The 16,907-nt window shown below is 41.2% G+C and overlaps 1 protein-coding gene across 1 annotated transcript in view; it reads left to right on the forward strand.

Moving 5' to 3' along the window:
- Positions 1–16,907, forward strand: part of LOC131400398 (circadian clock protein PASD1-like) — a 76,739-nt gene that overhangs the window by 8,744 nt on the left and 51,088 nt on the right. The window contains exons 5-9 of the mRNA XM_058535132.1: positions 5,633–5,732; positions 6,160–6,273; positions 8,904–9,037; positions 11,452–11,534; positions 12,412–12,414. Coding sequence (XP_058391115.1) covers positions 5,633–5,732; positions 6,160–6,273; positions 8,904–9,037; positions 11,452–11,534; positions 12,412–12,414 — 434 coding nt within the window. The remainder of the gene's footprint in view (positions 1–5,632; positions 5,733–6,159; positions 6,274–8,903; positions 9,038–11,451; positions 11,535–12,411; positions 12,415–16,907) is intronic.

A 16,907-nucleotide genomic window follows, 5' to 3' on the forward strand; every position in this document is an offset into this window, starting at 1 on the left:
CATGCAATTTTTTTCCAAGATTTGATTAAAAATTTCATTTTATAAAGCACCCGTCTTATATTAATATGGAAACCAATCCATTTCTAGAGTATCTGCCTGGCTCCAGGAATCTACAGTTTCATTAAAAATCAAGGCTCCTCTGTCTATTGGGCAACTCTAAACCGATAGCATGATGGGGTGGAAAGATTTGGTCTTTGGAGTCAAATAATCTGGAGATTGAAATTTAGCCCTATCACTTACTAAGTACATGAGTTTTAGTGTCTCATCTGTAAATGGGGAAAAATATTACTTAGAGAGTGACCAGAGGTGAGCTATTACAAATGGTCTTGTTGGTGAAGGCCTGTCTGATTAGGTGACGTTTGAACAGAGACCTGAACGGAGTGAGTTGTGTGAGTCACGCAGATAACTGGAGCAAGTGTGTGCCAGGCAGAAGCGAAAGCAAGTGAGAAGGCCTGAAAGCAGGAACATGCTTGGTGTGGAAAAGGTATGGTAAAGAAGCCACCGTGACTGTAGTGCTGTGAGCAAAGGAAAAAGTACTAAGAGGTGATGAGGACAGAGCCGTAACAGAGGTCCACCTTGTTTAGGGCCATTGTAATGACTTTGCCTTTTCCTCTGAGGTGGGAGGAAGCTATTGTGGGGTTGTAGCAGATGAAGGAAATGATCTGAACTTAAGTGTTACCAGGATCTCTCTGGCTCTTGTGTTAAGAATAGGCTATCAGGGCAGGCATGGAAGCAGGGAGTCCACTTGGAAAGCTACTGCAATAGTCCAGGCAATAGATGGTGAGGGATTGCATTAATTAAGGTGGACGTGGAAGTAGTCAGTGTTTTGTAGGTAAAATAAGTGTTGCTGATGGACTGGATGGGGGTGTGACAAAAAGAAGGGAAGAGTCCAGGTTATGATCTTATAACACATACCATGACTAAAGTGGTGGCTATTATCATCATCATGGTATTAAACCTATATCTGAAATCTGCCATCAGATCTTCCCAACCACTCATTTCCTTGACAGTTTTTCTTTTGGAAAAACTTGTAGTCATTACACCCTCTTTCTAGCAGCCTGCCCTCCTACTCACCCTACTTCATCATTCCTCTGCCCCTGCAAAAAAAGGAAAATTAAAACTAGGGATTTACATATAGTTGTTCTCTTTTACAATTCTTAAACAAATGAAACTTTAATACACGTTTCATCATGGAAAGAATTTTTCAGCATTTTTTAGGAGACTTTATTAGGTTTTGAACATAGGTATATGGTTAATTCATGATAATTGGGGTGAGTTTTGCTCTGTTCTCCCTGCGAAGTTTACAGCACAGTAGAGAATTACTAGTGATGAGTCTTGTTTGATTCAGGATGCAGTCTAAATCTCATACAGAGGCTCTTATCCTTCCCGGTGCCCTATACAGTTGAACAGTTTTCTAATGCATGTGTAATGTGAATGTCTCTGCCAGCAAAAAGACGCTTCTTGGGGCCGGCCCGGTGGCGCAGCGGTTGGGTGGGCACGCTCCGCTTCGGCAGCCCGGGGTTCGCAGGTTTGGATCCCCGTCGCACACCAACGCACCACTTGTCAAGCCATGCTGTGGCGGTGTCCCATATAAAGTAGCGTAAGATGGGCACAGATGTTAGCCCAGGGCCAGTCTTCCTCAGCAAAAAATAGGAGGATTGGCATCGGATGTTAGCTCAGGGCTGAACTTCCTCACAAAAAAAAAAAAAAAAGACGCCTCTTGCCTGGATTCTCAGTAAATGTCATGGAGTGGAGTAAATTCCTTTATTCTTTTTTTGGCATGACTGAGACTCGCTAATATTTGTGGGACAACTAGGAGGTATTTGCGAACTTGGCTTTTGAAAAACCTCGTTAATTCTTCACTGGTATTTATCCTTGTTTCCTTAAGGTCTAAGTACCTGGATCTCTCTGCCTTCTGTAATAAGAAGAGCAAATGCCAAAGATTTACAAAAATAACGTGGAGTTGATAACGCTTTCAGGTTTCTGCCCTTTATGTACCTATGGAGCAAGGTCACTGGAATGATCGTTATGTCTATTGTTTTTAGTTGGTGGTCAATTATAAGGCCTTCGTTGTCACTGTCACCTTCCTTAAAGAATGTAGTTAATTAATAGAAACTCATTGCCACTATTTCCATCCAAGGGAATGTACACTATCAAAAGACTGCTCGCTTTGAACTCTTTTAAGTGACAATGCTGTCCTTCATTCTTCTGCAAATGAAAGAAGTGGTGAGCCATAGCACTTTGTACCTCTTGTTATGGTATGATTTTATACTTTGCATCATAATTGCTTGGGCCTGTCTCATCTTTCCTACTGAACTATGTGTTCAATGAAATTAGAATTCATGTCAGGTTTATATTTTTTAACTCTCCTAAGTACTCAGTAAAAGAAAATAATAATGAACTATTTCATGTAGAAGGTCCAAAATGCAGAAACTGGCCCAGTAGCAAATTGGCTGCTCCTGGTGCAAACTGGACTTGAGGCAGCTATGGTGTAGTGCAAGGAACAGTGCACATGGAGTTGGATGGAGCTGGGTGTGAATCTCAACTGTGAACTTGTGACATCTCACCAATTGGACAAGCCTTAATTTCCTTGTGAATGAAATAGGGGATAATTCTTCCTCTTAAAGGGTATCAAGTGAGCTAGTTCAGGTGAACATACCTAGGACAATGTCTGGTGCAGAGCAGTTGTTAATCATACGTTAGGTGAATGAATGAATGAGTGGCCTCTACTGACCAGAGATAAGTTGGTTTGGTACCTAGAGTTTATTTTATAACTAAACCAATAAAAGCATTTTTATTGAAAAGGTTAAGTTTAATGAAAAATATCTATCTTTCTTTTGGGAAGTCAGTTTATTACTGTGCGACTTGCATTGTCAAAAATCATTGCCTGTTAATTTCATAACTTTTTGTTTGCTAAATTAAGGTAATATTTCTGCCCTGAGTGGAGCCAAGCCTTTTCTTTATTGAGATAGGATCCATCTGCTAATTTGAGCATTGGCCAACTCATAGGCTGGCTTCTACAAATGAGCCGTAGAAATGTATTTCTGAATTTTGACTATAGATTATTGATATTAATCAGTTAAAAAATCATTTGACTTTGTGGTTCATCACCCAAAGCCATTATTCAGCTACAAAGAATACTTTGTTTATTGCTTTGTTCCTATCACATTAAAAACTCATTACTTAACTTAATGTCTAATATTCAATTTATCCATGTGTCACCATATTTCAGCTCCATGGTATAGAACTATTCATTCATTCAACTAATATTTATTGAGTACTCACTTGTGCCAAGCTGTGTTCTAGATGTTGAGGATGTAGCAGTGAATAAGACAGCCAAGGTCTCTGTTCTAAAGCAATTTACATTTTACTGAGGGAGACAGATAATAAAACAGATAAACATATATATGTGGCTATAATGTCAGGTATGATAAGTGGTATGAAATACAGGCAGGAAGAGAATATCAGAGAATTGGTGCTATTTAAAATACTTTTCAGTAGAGACTTGAATGCAGTAAGGGAGTAAGTCATTACAAATGGCAAAGAGTGTTTCACATTGAAGAGCAAGTTTAAGGGCCCTAAGGTGACTATTTGCTTGATGTATTTGGATGTGAGCAAGAAGTTCAGTGTACCTGGAATGCAGTGAGCACCAGGGAGAGTGGGAGGGGCTAAGGTCAATAGGCAGTAAGGAACCAGAACATTGAGCCGTAAAGGCCATTGTAAGTTCTTTGGCTTTTACTCTGAATGACTTGGGTGGCCAGTGGAAAGTGTTGAACAGGAATAACGTGATCTGACTTATGTTTTAAATGGCTCACTCCAGCCGCTCTATGGAGAATGGAGTGAGAGCAGGGATGTGGCAAAAATAGATGCAGGGAGACCAGTTAAGGCTATTGCAGTAATCCAAGCTAGAGATGATGGCTTAGACCAAGTGGTGAGAAGTGGCCTGATTCTGTATGTATTTTGAAGGTAGAACCAACAGAGTTAGCTGATGGACTGGATTTGTGGTTTGAGGGTCAAGTCAAGGCAAGGACAAGCATGTGGGTAAATGGTGGTGTTGGTTGAAATGAGAAAGACTGAGGGAAGAACATGTTTTGTGAAGGAAAGATCAGGTGCAATGTTTTGGATATCTTAAAATTGAAATCCTATTAGACATCTAGGTTGAGTTATCTAGGAGAGTTCAGGGAGAAGTCTGGACTGGAGATGAGAAGTTGAGAGTCATTAACAGATAGATGATATTTAATGAGATGGAACTGGAAGAGACTACACGGAGAGACAGTATAGTAAGAGAAAAGGTCCAATGACTAGGTCCTGGGCACTCCAATGCCAGGTAGTCAGGCAGAGGAGAAAGATCCAGCAAAGAAAACTGTGAAGGAGTAGCTTTTGAAGCAGAAGGGTATCCTTATGTGTATGGTGCCCTGGAAGCCAAGTAAACAAAGTGTTTCAAGGAAGAAGGAGGGATCAGCTGTATCAAAGGCTGAGAGATTAGGTAAGACAAGGGTTGAGAATTGTCTATTAGATTTGGCAATGTGGAGGTCATTGGTGACTTTGACAAAAGTGGAGTGGTTAGGATAAAAACCTGATTAGTGTGGTTTCAAGGGAGAGTGAAAGGTGAAGAAACGAGAGATAGGATGTAAAGTTCCTTTCAAGGATTTTTGTTCTAAAGTGGACCAGAGAAGTAGTTCAAGCTGGAGGAGAGGATATCGTGTCAAAGAAGGTTTTGGATTTTTGGAATTTTGTGTTGTTTTTGTTTTTAAGATGACAGATATTATAGCATCTCTGATATAGCCTTTGCATGCTATGAGAAAGACCTAATAGAGAGGCAAAGCTTGATGATGTGGGGATTAGGGGAGAATTTCTGGAACGGCGTCCTTGAATAGACGAGAGAGGATGAGAAGCAGTGCACTAGGCTTAGGTAGATGCTTATTCATTGGAATAGAAAGGAAAACAGGTCTCTGGCTACGGGAACAGATAGGTTGGTAGATTTGGCGGCAGGGAGATGTTGATGTTTACTTTCCCCTTTGTTTTTAATTGAAATAAGAAATGAGATCCCGAGCTGAATAGGAGGAGGGTCGTGGAGTGTTGGATATTTGAAGAAGGAGGAAAAGGCAAGAAACAGGCACACTGAAGAGTAAGAGATGATTGTCTAGGGAAACGTAGAATGATTTCTAGGCAGACCTGAGTGCCCATTTTAAATAATACACAGCATGGTTGTGGGTTTTTCTCTGTATACCTTCAGTTGCATAGGTGAAGGTATAGGATAGATGACGAGTTGAAATTAACCAGAGTTGAGATTTTCCCAGGGAACTATGTCAGAGAGAAAGAGCACATGGGAGTGATTATAATGATCAACTATGAAATCTGAGTGCAAATGTGATAGGGATGGACTGGAGGTTTCAGTGTGTGGAATAATTGTTGGAGAGGTGGGGTATTTGCATGAGTGCACCAGAAAGGTAGGAGGCGATGGCCGTAGAGTGGGGTAATGTGAATTCAGACTTTTAGAGGTACAACAGGTATGACCATAAGATGACTGAGGCAGGGCAGATGATAAGCTTGCTGGGGGTAAGGAGAAAGAGGAAGTGAACAGAAGTAACACATATAACAAAATTTATTCTCTCTCTCTTTCCTTCTCAAGGATGAGATCATGGGTAAAACATTATTAAGGCTTCTGCCTGATCAAGAGAAAAATGAAGTCTGTGGAAAGATTGTTCTGGAATTTCCTTTGTTGTACACAGGTACAGATTTTTTTTTCAAGTAGTAAGTTCTTAGATTTTAAGAGACAGGTAGCAATCACTCAGAGGAATAATAAAAATAAAGACCTTAGAGCCAATATAGCTGTTGATCATATATTAATTTAATTTACAATTTCACAAATTATGTTTCTAGTGTTAAAAAATCTATCCTCATTAAATCTTGTTCTTTATCATGAACCCTGATTATTTTAGCTTTTGTATAATTGCTTTAGTGTTATATAAATAATGTTCTAGCTGCTACCCCACTCTGCAGATACAGCACAGATAGCTATGCAAGTGCTAATGTTCAGGGAAAGAAAATAATATTTTTGTAAAATCTAGTCTAAGTCAGACAATCGTCATATGAAACAATCCTGCAGCACATGGTGAAGTACAAATGTAAACTTGTTTTGTATCTGTCTTCTTTTAGTAGGAAAACGTATTGATTTTTGCTGTCATTTAAGAAGAGGAAATGTTCAACAAGGTAGCAGCCCTACTTATGAATATGCGAAATTCATTTTGAGTGTGAAAGATATTTCTAATGGTAAGCAATTCAGTTTTTAATCTGATCTAGATAAAGTTCATGAGTTATGCAGCCCTTCATTGCTAACTGCTGTCAGTACTCTCATACTCTCTATATCCCTGTGACGGCAGGTTTTGGTTACAGACATTAATTAGACTTTTAAAAAATTAATAGTGAAATTTGCAAGGTGGGGTCATATGGTAACACAGTGGACTGAGCTGAAAGGAATGGCTCTTTCCTTCTACAGAAACACGGGAATGATTGTTAAAACATAACAAGAGAATTTTGATGCACAGCAAGCTTAAAAGAAAATGAAATCCATGGGTGCCAGAAATTAAAGGATAAAGTACAGGACCACAATGATAAGAGGAAGCTTAGCCGCTGGCCCGGTGGCGCAAGTGGTTAAGTGCTCCGGCTCCGCTTTGGCGGCCCGGAGTTCGCCGGTTCAGATCCTGGGCGCACACCGACGCACTGCTTGTTAAGCCATGCTGTGGCGGCGTCCCATATAAAGTAGAGGAAGATGGGCATGGATGTTAGCCCAGGGCCAATCTTCCTCAGCAAAAAAGACGAGGATTGGGGCCAGCCCCGTGGCTTAGCAGTTGGGTGCGCACGATCTGCTGCTGGCGGCCTGGGTTGGGATCCCGGGCGCGCACCGATGTACTGCTTCTCCGGCCGTGCTGGGGCCGCGTCCCACATGCAGCAACTGGAAGAATGTGCAACTATGACATACAACTATACTGGGGCTTTGGGGGAAAAAATAAATAAATAAAATTATAAAAAAAAAAAGAGGAGGATTGGCATAGGATGTTAGCTCAGGGCTGGTCTTCCTCACAAAAAAAAAAAAAAGAGGAAGCTTAGGTGGTGGCCTATGTGGGTTTTAAGTCATACATAGGCTCCATCGGCTGGGGTCTGGAGTTCTAACACTCATTCAAGGACCAACACGTAAAACCTAGAGACTTAAAATGATCAGTAAAATTTTGTCCACTGGCCTAGAGGAAGAGTATGTTTGCCATCTCTCTCAGAATTCAAATGGAAAAAAATGTGTCATTTACAGGAAATCAAAACTCGAATCTATGTTGTGTGGACATGGAGTCCGAATTTATAGTTTTTAAGGTTTCTGGAACTGCAAACTGAGAAATTAACATAAACACTAATTGGGGGCTATTAAAACATGTAGGTCTTGACTCAGAGGTAAATAGCCCAACAAATATGTGAACAGATGCTCAAACTCATTAGTAAGCAAAGAATGAAAAATTTAAAAGCCAATGAGATGGCACTATACATCTGTCAGAATGGCAACAATTAGAAGTGTGAATGATGCCAAATATTGTTGAGGATGTGAGAAATGAAAACACTAATACAGTGTTGAGAGGATCCCGAAAAACAGAGTGAACTTAAGTTCTGCTGATTTTCCTATGACTCAGCAATCCTGTCACTGGGAGGAAACATCCCAGAGGGAACTTGCAGAGAGAGCTGCGTCTAAGGGCACACATACTATGCATGTCATCGTGGTGTTTGTGGTAGGAGGGAGCTGGAGACAGCCTAGGTGTGCATCATTAGGGAAATGGACAAGTAAAATTTGGGAAATAGACAGTATGGAAAACTTTGTTATAGTTTAAAGCAATGAACTCTAGATGCACATACTACAACATGATTAGATCTTTTTTTGTTTGTTTGTTTGTTTTTGTGAGGAAGATCAGTCCTGAGCTAACATCTGCCAATCCTCCTCTTTTTGCTGAGGAAGACTGGCCCTGAACTAACATCCATGCCCATCTTCCTCCACTTTATGTGGGACGCCGCCACAGCATGGCCTGACAAGCAGTGCATTGGTGCGCACCCGGGATCCGAACCCGGGCCGCCGGCAGCAGAATACGTGCACTTAAACGCTAAGCTACAGGGCGAGCCCTAACATGATTAGATCTTAAAACCATATTGTTGATTGTAAAAAGTAAGAAACAGAACGAGACCTACAGCACAATGCCACTTTTGTAAATTGTAAACACATATACATAAAAGCAGACTACATATTTTATAAGGATATATATTAAAGGTGGTAGATGACAGTGGGTGCCTGTGGGTGGGGAAGGAGCAGAGGGAAAAAATAAAAACAAGAGGGGGGACTTTATCTGTGTCCAGCATGCCACGAACTGAGTATAATTACCCCAGTTCCTTGCCATTGAGGTCTAAAAATATAACCAATGAATGAGTAAATAAATAATGGCAATTAGCTCACACAATGGTTATCTGATATGTTTGTCGTGCATCTTCAACGAAAGGTCAGATACCTTTAAAAAAAGTCTTGACTACATACTCACACAAATTACGCACACACACATTTAATACCCACGTGGTCTATATAAAAGAGGGGAGCTAAATTTCTTTTGGAGACTAAGATGTCCATCCACAGGGTAAGAACAAGAGACTGAAAATCACTCTGAACTCACAAGAATTGTTTCTCAGTAATGACCTCTTCAAGTTTTGGTGGGGAGGGGGGCTGGAACGGAAGGAAGACAGCCAAAATCCGTGGCTCAGAATCTGAAAATTGTTGTCGGGCTGACAAAGAGCACGCTGATGTGGCAGGTGCCTGTCTTCTTTTGTAACCGGCGCACCTTTCTATTAGATTGTCACACGTATATCTCTGTCTCCCTTAGAGCCTTTGGTTCTCTTCGGTAGTAGCTTCTTCCCCAGCCACTCCTACGCTGAGTCATCTGCTATGGATCTTCCTTTGAAGGATCGGTTTTGTCTGGTGGGGACTGTTTGTATCCTCAGGACTCAGATCCTACGGGTGAGTATGTTGTGTGTGTGCCTCCCCCATTGTGGAGATGTGGGCTTTCTTCGAAGGATCACATCCCGTTTGGTCCCGCAGCCACTGGACGGCATTGCTAAAGCACCTGACATGTGCAGAGGTTTGTGCTAGGATATGTGAAGGAGGAAAGATCAGCTCCTGTGTTTCAGAAGGTGAACATCTGCATGCAGATCTGGACACACCTGAAAGAGATGCACAATCATTTATGAGTGGTATTGATATAATATAAAAGAGGTATACAGGGGCTGGGCCACATTAAGAGAAGTGACCATTTTGGCAGGTGGATAAAGGAAGGCTTCTGTCATAAGGTGAGTTTTGAGGCAGCTCCCTCGCAACATTACTCACTTGGTGTTCTCCTAATATAGCACTCACCAATTCCATCTCTAAAAATAAAAATCAGTCTTTAGAATTCATCTGATAGATTCAGGGTCAATGATTTATGCACTAAGTAACATATTTAGTAAGCACCTACTATGTGCTAGGTGCTGAGGAAAAATTAGGGGAAATAGACAGTAGACAAGTAATGTTGACAAGAGTCATGGAGATGACAAAACTGAATCACGTGCTAGTGACTGGTGGGGGTAGGGAGTTCAGACAGAGTGGTCGGGGAAGATCTCTCTCTTTTGAGCAGAGAAGCTCAATGATGATAAGGTGCGAAGGTGCGACGTCAGCGAAGAAAGGAAGGCAGTCCAGGTAGAGGGTTCTGCAGCAGTAAACATTCTGAGGTAGTAACTAGCTTGGAGAGTTCCGGGGAACAAAGATCATTATGTGACTAGAATAAGGAGAAAGAGGGAAGGAGTGGTAGAAACTGAGGTTCCAGAAGTAGGTGGCGGCCAGGTTATGTAGAACTTTGAGAACCATGGTAATGAGTTTGGGTTTTATTCCAAGTGCAGAGGAAAGCAGGAAGATGACGTGATCTGATGTCATTTTTAAAAGCTCAGGCTGGCTGCTGGTTGGGAAATGGAGTATAGGGGAACAAACATGGAAGCCAGAGGAGCAGTGTGAGATGGCAGGACTTGGACTAGGATTGTAGCGATGGAGGGAGAAGTACGAGGGTTCGGGTTATATCTTGGAGATAGAGCCCAAAGTCCTTGCTGATGTGTTGGAAGTTGATGGGAGAAGAGAGACAAGTGACTTAAAGATGACTCTTAGCTTTTGGGCCTGAGCAGCTCAGTGAATGGAAGTGCCACTAAGTGACTTGAGCAAGACGGACAGTGTGGATTGGGCAGTAGGGGGCTGGAGGAATCAAAATCAAAAGCTCTGTTTGGGCCATGTTAATATTGTGATGACATTGTGACGTACAACACACCCAACCACTTTACAAGAGAGGCCTCTGGATCCAGACCACCTGAATTCAAATCCTTTCCCTACCAGCTGGGTCCAGATCCTTTCCCTACTAGCTGCAGGACCTTGTCCAAGTCACTTACGTCATTTAGCCTCATTTTTTTTTCTATAAATGGTGATAATAGGACTTCCTTTTAAGGTTGTGAAGAGTAACTAAAACAGCGCCTCCTATACGGCAAGCACTTAGTAAATGTGGCCTGAGTCATCATGATCATCATTATTATCATTATCATTATCATTATTGTTGTTATCAGTAGGATCCAGAGAGGGCAAGGGACCTGCTTTACTTTTCCTTTCTAGTTTAGAATGTGGGCTTTAACTGACCACATTTCAGAAACTGTGAAGGATCCCTTTACATTCAATTTTAGAGTTGTGTTATATGTCACCATTTTTCCAAATTTAAGACGGTGAGAAATGTGGTAGAGAGAAAAGCAGTTGAAGGAGGTTGCTTGGTCTGATTGCCCCATTCATTACCCTTCTCTGCAGCTCTCTGGGATTTGAGCTCTCACATCTACCATGAGAAGGCAGACATGCCATCTTGGGGGTCACCTCCCAAATCTACTTCCTCCTCTGAGAAAGAGAAAAATCTCATTTGGCACACCACTCTTACCCTAGTCCCCTCATGGCACAAGGATCTCTATTTGTGATCTATCTTAGTTTATCTTGAGTTTCTAGGGTATTTGTTCCATAGTAGTGGTCGTTTTGGAAAATAAATCTTGTGAGAACAGAGGGCTTTTGGAGGAAGCTGTTTCTCACAGTGTGGCTGTGTAGCACAGTGGAAAGAGCAGTGAGCTCAGAGTGCAACTTTGAAATGGATCTACGTTGATGCTGCACCTACTAGCTGCGTGTCTTGGGCCAAATCATTATATCTCTATAATCCTCAGCTTTCACATGTGTAAAATCGAGTGCCTTTCTCATATTGATATGCAGATTGGTTGCAACGTTGGATATGAGATTGCTTCCAAATTTACTACATTCTATACAAGTGTGTCGGGTATTTTTACTATATAAGTACATTTTAAGTATCTAAAATGCCAGTTTTTCTGCAGGAACTTTGCACTGCAAAGGAAGCTGGTGAAGACATTCCACCAATAGAAGATTCAGATGAGGAACATCTATCTGTGGACCACAGGTGAGGGGCTAATGCTGGCGTAAGTATTGGAGACCTGTTATAACACACTTTTATTAAATAAAGCTGAAACAAGAGAGGTAACATCCACAATTATTTTTTTCCATCAAAATGACAGAAAGCAGCAACAAACAGTTGAATCCAAAAGAGCAATCTACTGGTCCGAATTCCTTTTCCCAGCTAATGTAATTCATATATTTCCAACTGAATATAAATACAAGTGATTAGCTTTTTGTTAAAAAAGCAATAAATAGAGCAAACTTAACTGACACATTTAATGACTTTCAAATTAAGGCAATACATTTAAAAATAGTACTTGATTACTTCTTTTTTTGAGACACTTTTAAATGGTAGAAGAACAAGTACACACTGTGGTAGCTGCTGTTTACAGGCGTCTCTCTTTTTTGTGAATCTAATCTATTTTTTAACATTTGTTTGTTAACGTATTTTCAGAGGACAGAAGCCAGTATTCCATTATTTTGAGTGGGAAAAATAAAAATGCATTCCTAACCCAGAGGATAATGCTAGTCTGCCAAATATCTCTAAAACCCCTTTATACATCTATTTAATAATCCACCAAGGATTTCTGCAAAATAGAAATTATTTGTAATCCTATCTAGTTATTTACTACTTGATAAACTCATTGGTAGGTATGTAGTAAGCCATGATACTAGACACTGCTCAGTGTAGAGTATTGAGAATGGGTTACATTTTCCTTCTACATCACAGTGTACATGCATATGTAAATAAATAACAAAACGATACATTAAAGATGTGCACTACATGCCAGTAATACTGAGCAAAATAAAATAAACATGATAATTTTTTGAGAGGTTTCTTATGGTTGAAAGCATGGCTGTGTGAGCTCTGGTGGTGAGAGGAGGTTAGCTGGAGGCTGTGGTCACTGTTACTCTTTGGTGGCAGGAGGAGGGAAGGAAGAAAGATCTGGTGAAGAAATGAGTTAAACAGGAAATGTCTGAGGTTCATCTGTGTCTGGATCTAAGAAAGGGGGGAGAATCTTTCCTTCCTGGCAGGAGAGTTCAGAGTTGTTTGGCTGTGAACCATTTTCTGAAGCTACACACAGAGCAACAGGATGGAAACCAGAGCTCACAGTGGCAGGCTGTTTGCATTCCCTTTGCTTGGTGTTCTACGTCTCTTGTTAACACGAGACTGCAGTTGTAATTGTGTGTTGAATGTGACAGGTCTGCTCATGCCATGAGCACACTCACTTGCACCAGCAAGATTTGTTTTTGGCAGAATCTCGAATTTCATGCAAATATTCGGCATTGTATCTGTGGTTCATAGGAGTTGGGAACATGTGCGTGGCCAAGCTGAAGACTAATTAGCCATTCAACTCTATTAATGTGCTTGATCAATCCCAACTTTTCTTGTAGTGCCTGTGCTTATTTAGGCTTCTTGGGGCTTGCCGATTTCTGTCATTAGTTTCCCTACTTTATTAGAAGACCTTTTACTGAATAAAGTGGGGAAGAGGATATCTATAAAACAACGTATTTAAACAAGGTGAACTCAAGACACTATTCTGTCAGGAGGATATCTGAGATATTATAGCAGCAATCCACGAGACCTCTTAAACAAGCTGCAGTGATGTTATAAATCAGTGCACACCAGTATTGCCTTATTTTTGTCATAGGCTTGTTCCTTGTCCTCAGGATATTTTCAAATAAGAAGAAGGAGAAGAGATAGGGGCGTGTGAGGATTGTGGTTTGCAGGCACCCTGAGCAGTCATTGATGATCTGGCACCCATTTTACAGTCCGAGGGATGGTTAGAAAAGTAATTAGGCACAAAGATTATAGGGACCTAGTGCTCTCAAAATGGTTCTGGATCTTCCCTTGGTAATTCTACATGTTCTTTGAAAGGTAAGAAGCATCCTGCTAAGAGGCTTGAAAGCTTTGTCCATGCTTATGAAAGAAACACAAAGAGGGGAATTTGAAATGTTTAGAAGAAAGGGTCTGTTTCCATGTAGGATGTTTTGTCTTTGCATGTTTCAGATTTGAGGCTAAAGAATTTTCCTTTTGGGAGAGGGACTCAAAGGCTGGGTTATTTTCCATTAAAGCTACAGATGCACTGGAGTGGAAGCTCTTGCTTCCTTGGCCTGTCGAAAATAGAAAGAAGTAGGGAATACTTGAGAGTCACTGAGGGGCAAGCAAAAAGTTGAATCCTGCGTAGCCCTCTCCTGTCTTAGTACTGCTGGAGTCAGGAGGAAGCACCTGGCTGCTCTTTTAGTTTGGCCAGTTGTGTAAAGAGATAAGGCCGAGATTCCTGTCATAGCATCATCTTAATACAAATGTGTTCCGTACTTTATCCTTCGTGATGTGATTTCGTGTTTATTGACCTAGTTTCTCGCAAATCTCTAAGGTAGGTTTGAGAGCCGTTGTAAAGATGAGAAAGTGCAGCCACAGAGGATGTCTGATCTGCCCAAACTCACACAGTTGGTTCAGTAGTAGAGCTGGAATTGGGAGCCAGCTTCTGCTGGGCTTATTCCTGTCTGGACACCAGTTCCAGGAGCTGTGGCTGGCATGGGATTCCAAGGAGAAAATTCAAGGAATCTTTGGGAAGTACTTGATTGGGGATATTACTGAGAGAAAACTTTTTTTTTCCTTTAATTTCACCTTAAATTTTGGGGGAGAGCAGAATTCGCAGGGGAGGAGACTACACCGATTAACCCTAACACTTTGTCCGAAGATAGCATCTTTGCATCGTAAGGTAGAGTAGAGAACACTGGAAAGTCAAGCAACACGTATTTCCAAGGGTTCTAGTAGCTCTTACCTTTGCTTGCAGTCTTCTGAAAGTCTGCTGCAGTCATGGAATGGGTCCCTGGGAGACTCCACCTGTCAGCAGTTGCACCAAAAAGAATGTTCCTGCCTAATTCCCCTTTCAACTTGTTTCAGTGAAGAGTTATCTTGTACAAAGGTGTGAGGAGAATTTTGCAAAGATGTACGATAGTCCTAATTAGTGAGGTTTTGTTGTATGGAACTCCAACTACCTCAGCTCTCACATGATGGATTGTTATACTGTGCTGACGTCATTCCTTATGTCCACCCCATCTTGAGCAGGAGAAGGGCCCTGCGCATCATTGAATCACATGCCATTTGGTTGAATTTCTCTACCACTATGTAGCTAGCTTGTCAATCTCATCACTCCAGTCCCAGTGAAACTTATTCATGCAGCAAATATTTAGCACCTACTATGTAGGAGGTTCTGTTCTAGGCTCCGAGAATACAGCAGTGAACAAAAATCTTTTTATCCTCCTGGAGCTTACATTCTAGTGGAGGAGAAAGATAATAAATAAATCAATATTCTAGAGTAGGTTAGAAGGTGAGGAGGGCAAGTGGAAAACATTATCCAATGAGGAGAGATAGGGAGGTTGTGGGTGGAGATTAAATTTTGTTAGGTTTTGCCACACAAAATTGCTATTTTTATAGGTTAAAAGATGGTGCAATATTGGCAATTCCCAATGGCTTAACGTAGTAGATAGGGTGGCCAGCTAAGGCCACGATAAGAAGGTGATTTTGGAGTTACCACCTGGAAGGAGTGAAGGAGAAAGCCATGTGGATTTTGGAGGAGATATTCCAGACAGAAAGAATTGCAGATGCAAAGTCCCTGAGGCAGGAGCACTTTGGGTGTGTCTGAGAAGCCAGCGTGGCTGGAGCCACGTCAGCAGGGGACGACTAGCAGGAAAGGAGGGCAGAGAGGAACAGAGGATCAGATCTCACAGAACTTGGGGAGGACTACAGCCAGGAAGGTGTGAGCAGCTGCGGGGGAGGCACCAGGACCATGCCAGCTCGCCCCGCCCTCCCTTGTGGAATAGCTGGGAGAGAGCCATGCTAGAGCCCTTCACCCTTATTGCTTCCTGCTGTTCACTGCCATGGAAGCCTCAGCAAGACCCCCTGCTCTCCCTCTGCAGATTACTTGGCTAATTCTTCCCCACACTGCCTTCTGTCACCTTTGGCAAATACTGCAGAGGTCTTGTGGTCGAGTGTTATTTAAAAAACCATAGGATTGGGATTTCTAAACTACAATATTTGGGTTTTACTTCTCAGCTTGACCATTTACAGGTTTTGTGATCTTGGAGAAGCCTCTAAGTCTCATGTTCTGTATAACTGGTGAGGATGATTACTGCAGACTGTGGACGACAAATAAGAGAAGAAAATGAGATCTATACAAAGTCAAGTTGTTATTAGTTAGGAAGTACTTCCAAATATAGAGTAGTTATAATTTAAAACTATACTAAATCCTTAACTGAGCCATAAAGACGTTATTAAGTGCAAAGGGCTACCTGTGAACTTGGTTTATGGTCATGATCTGAAGTCTGTGTCTGGCGATTTCTTCAATACTTTAATTTTTCTATTAATTTAAGGTTGTTCTCTTTTTCTGTTTTAAGCCAGCACATTTTAAACTTCTATCCTTATGAGATGGTTCTCTAGCATTAACACTCAAAGTGTTCCCTGAAAAGTGTCCATGTCTCCTTGCTGGGTTGAGGGGGTGTGGCCAAGTCTGAACGTGATGGAATTCCCGGCTTGGAGGCCACATCCAGTCAGATGGTTCATGCTCTCACACTCACCTGAGAGACACTCACGTGCTTACCCCTGGCGCTAACAGATAAGGAAAGGAGTTGGGCCTTTTCGACAGCCTGGCATCAGAGGAAATAACCCACAAGCCCATTCCCACGCAGCTATAGTTGTTAGATTTGGAGCTAGCCTCTTGGTTTCCATTTAACTTGTTCTGCTGGCATGTACAGAGCTTGGTCCATGAAAAGGTCAGACATTAAAAAATAAGAAGACAGAATAAGGGATAGCAGTCTCAAGATTCTGGGTTTTATATTTCATTGTGTTGATATGACCTCTAGCCAACCCATATTCCATCTACATGACAAATTATTTTGATCATCTAAAAGCATAAAATCATTAGACTGTCTTATTAGATTTACGACTGATAAGAGCAATTTCGTTGTGAATATTTTTTGAAAAGCTCTAAGTAAAAGTTTGTACTCAAAATTCATTGAAGCAACACTGAAATTACTGAGGGTTTAGACACTAATGAAAATAAGTCAAATATCAAAGTTCAGAAAAATCTGGGATGAATTATCTGAGTATTAGCCTATTTTATGAAAAGTAGTTTTGGATAAATATGCTGGCAGCTGCTTGTTATACTCAGACAATTAACAATGTAATATTTTTTTCCTCATGGTGTTCATTTGTCATCCTGCAATGAAGATGTCAGGCTGTGTATTAGATATCCGAAGAAGTGGGACAGGATCCTGCTCTCTTTTGAATTAATGCTTTTTGCTTTACCCTTTTTTATCCCAGGATATTTTTTTGCTTTAGCTCCTTTAAACTTTCTTTTTCCAGCTTTTA

This window comes from Diceros bicornis, chromosome X (assembly GCF_020826845.1).
Source record: "Diceros bicornis minor isolate mBicDic1 chromosome X, mDicBic1.mat.cur, whole genome shotgun sequence".
NCBI classification, from domain to species: Eukaryota; Metazoa; Chordata; class Mammalia; order Perissodactyla; family Rhinocerotidae; genus Diceros; species Diceros bicornis.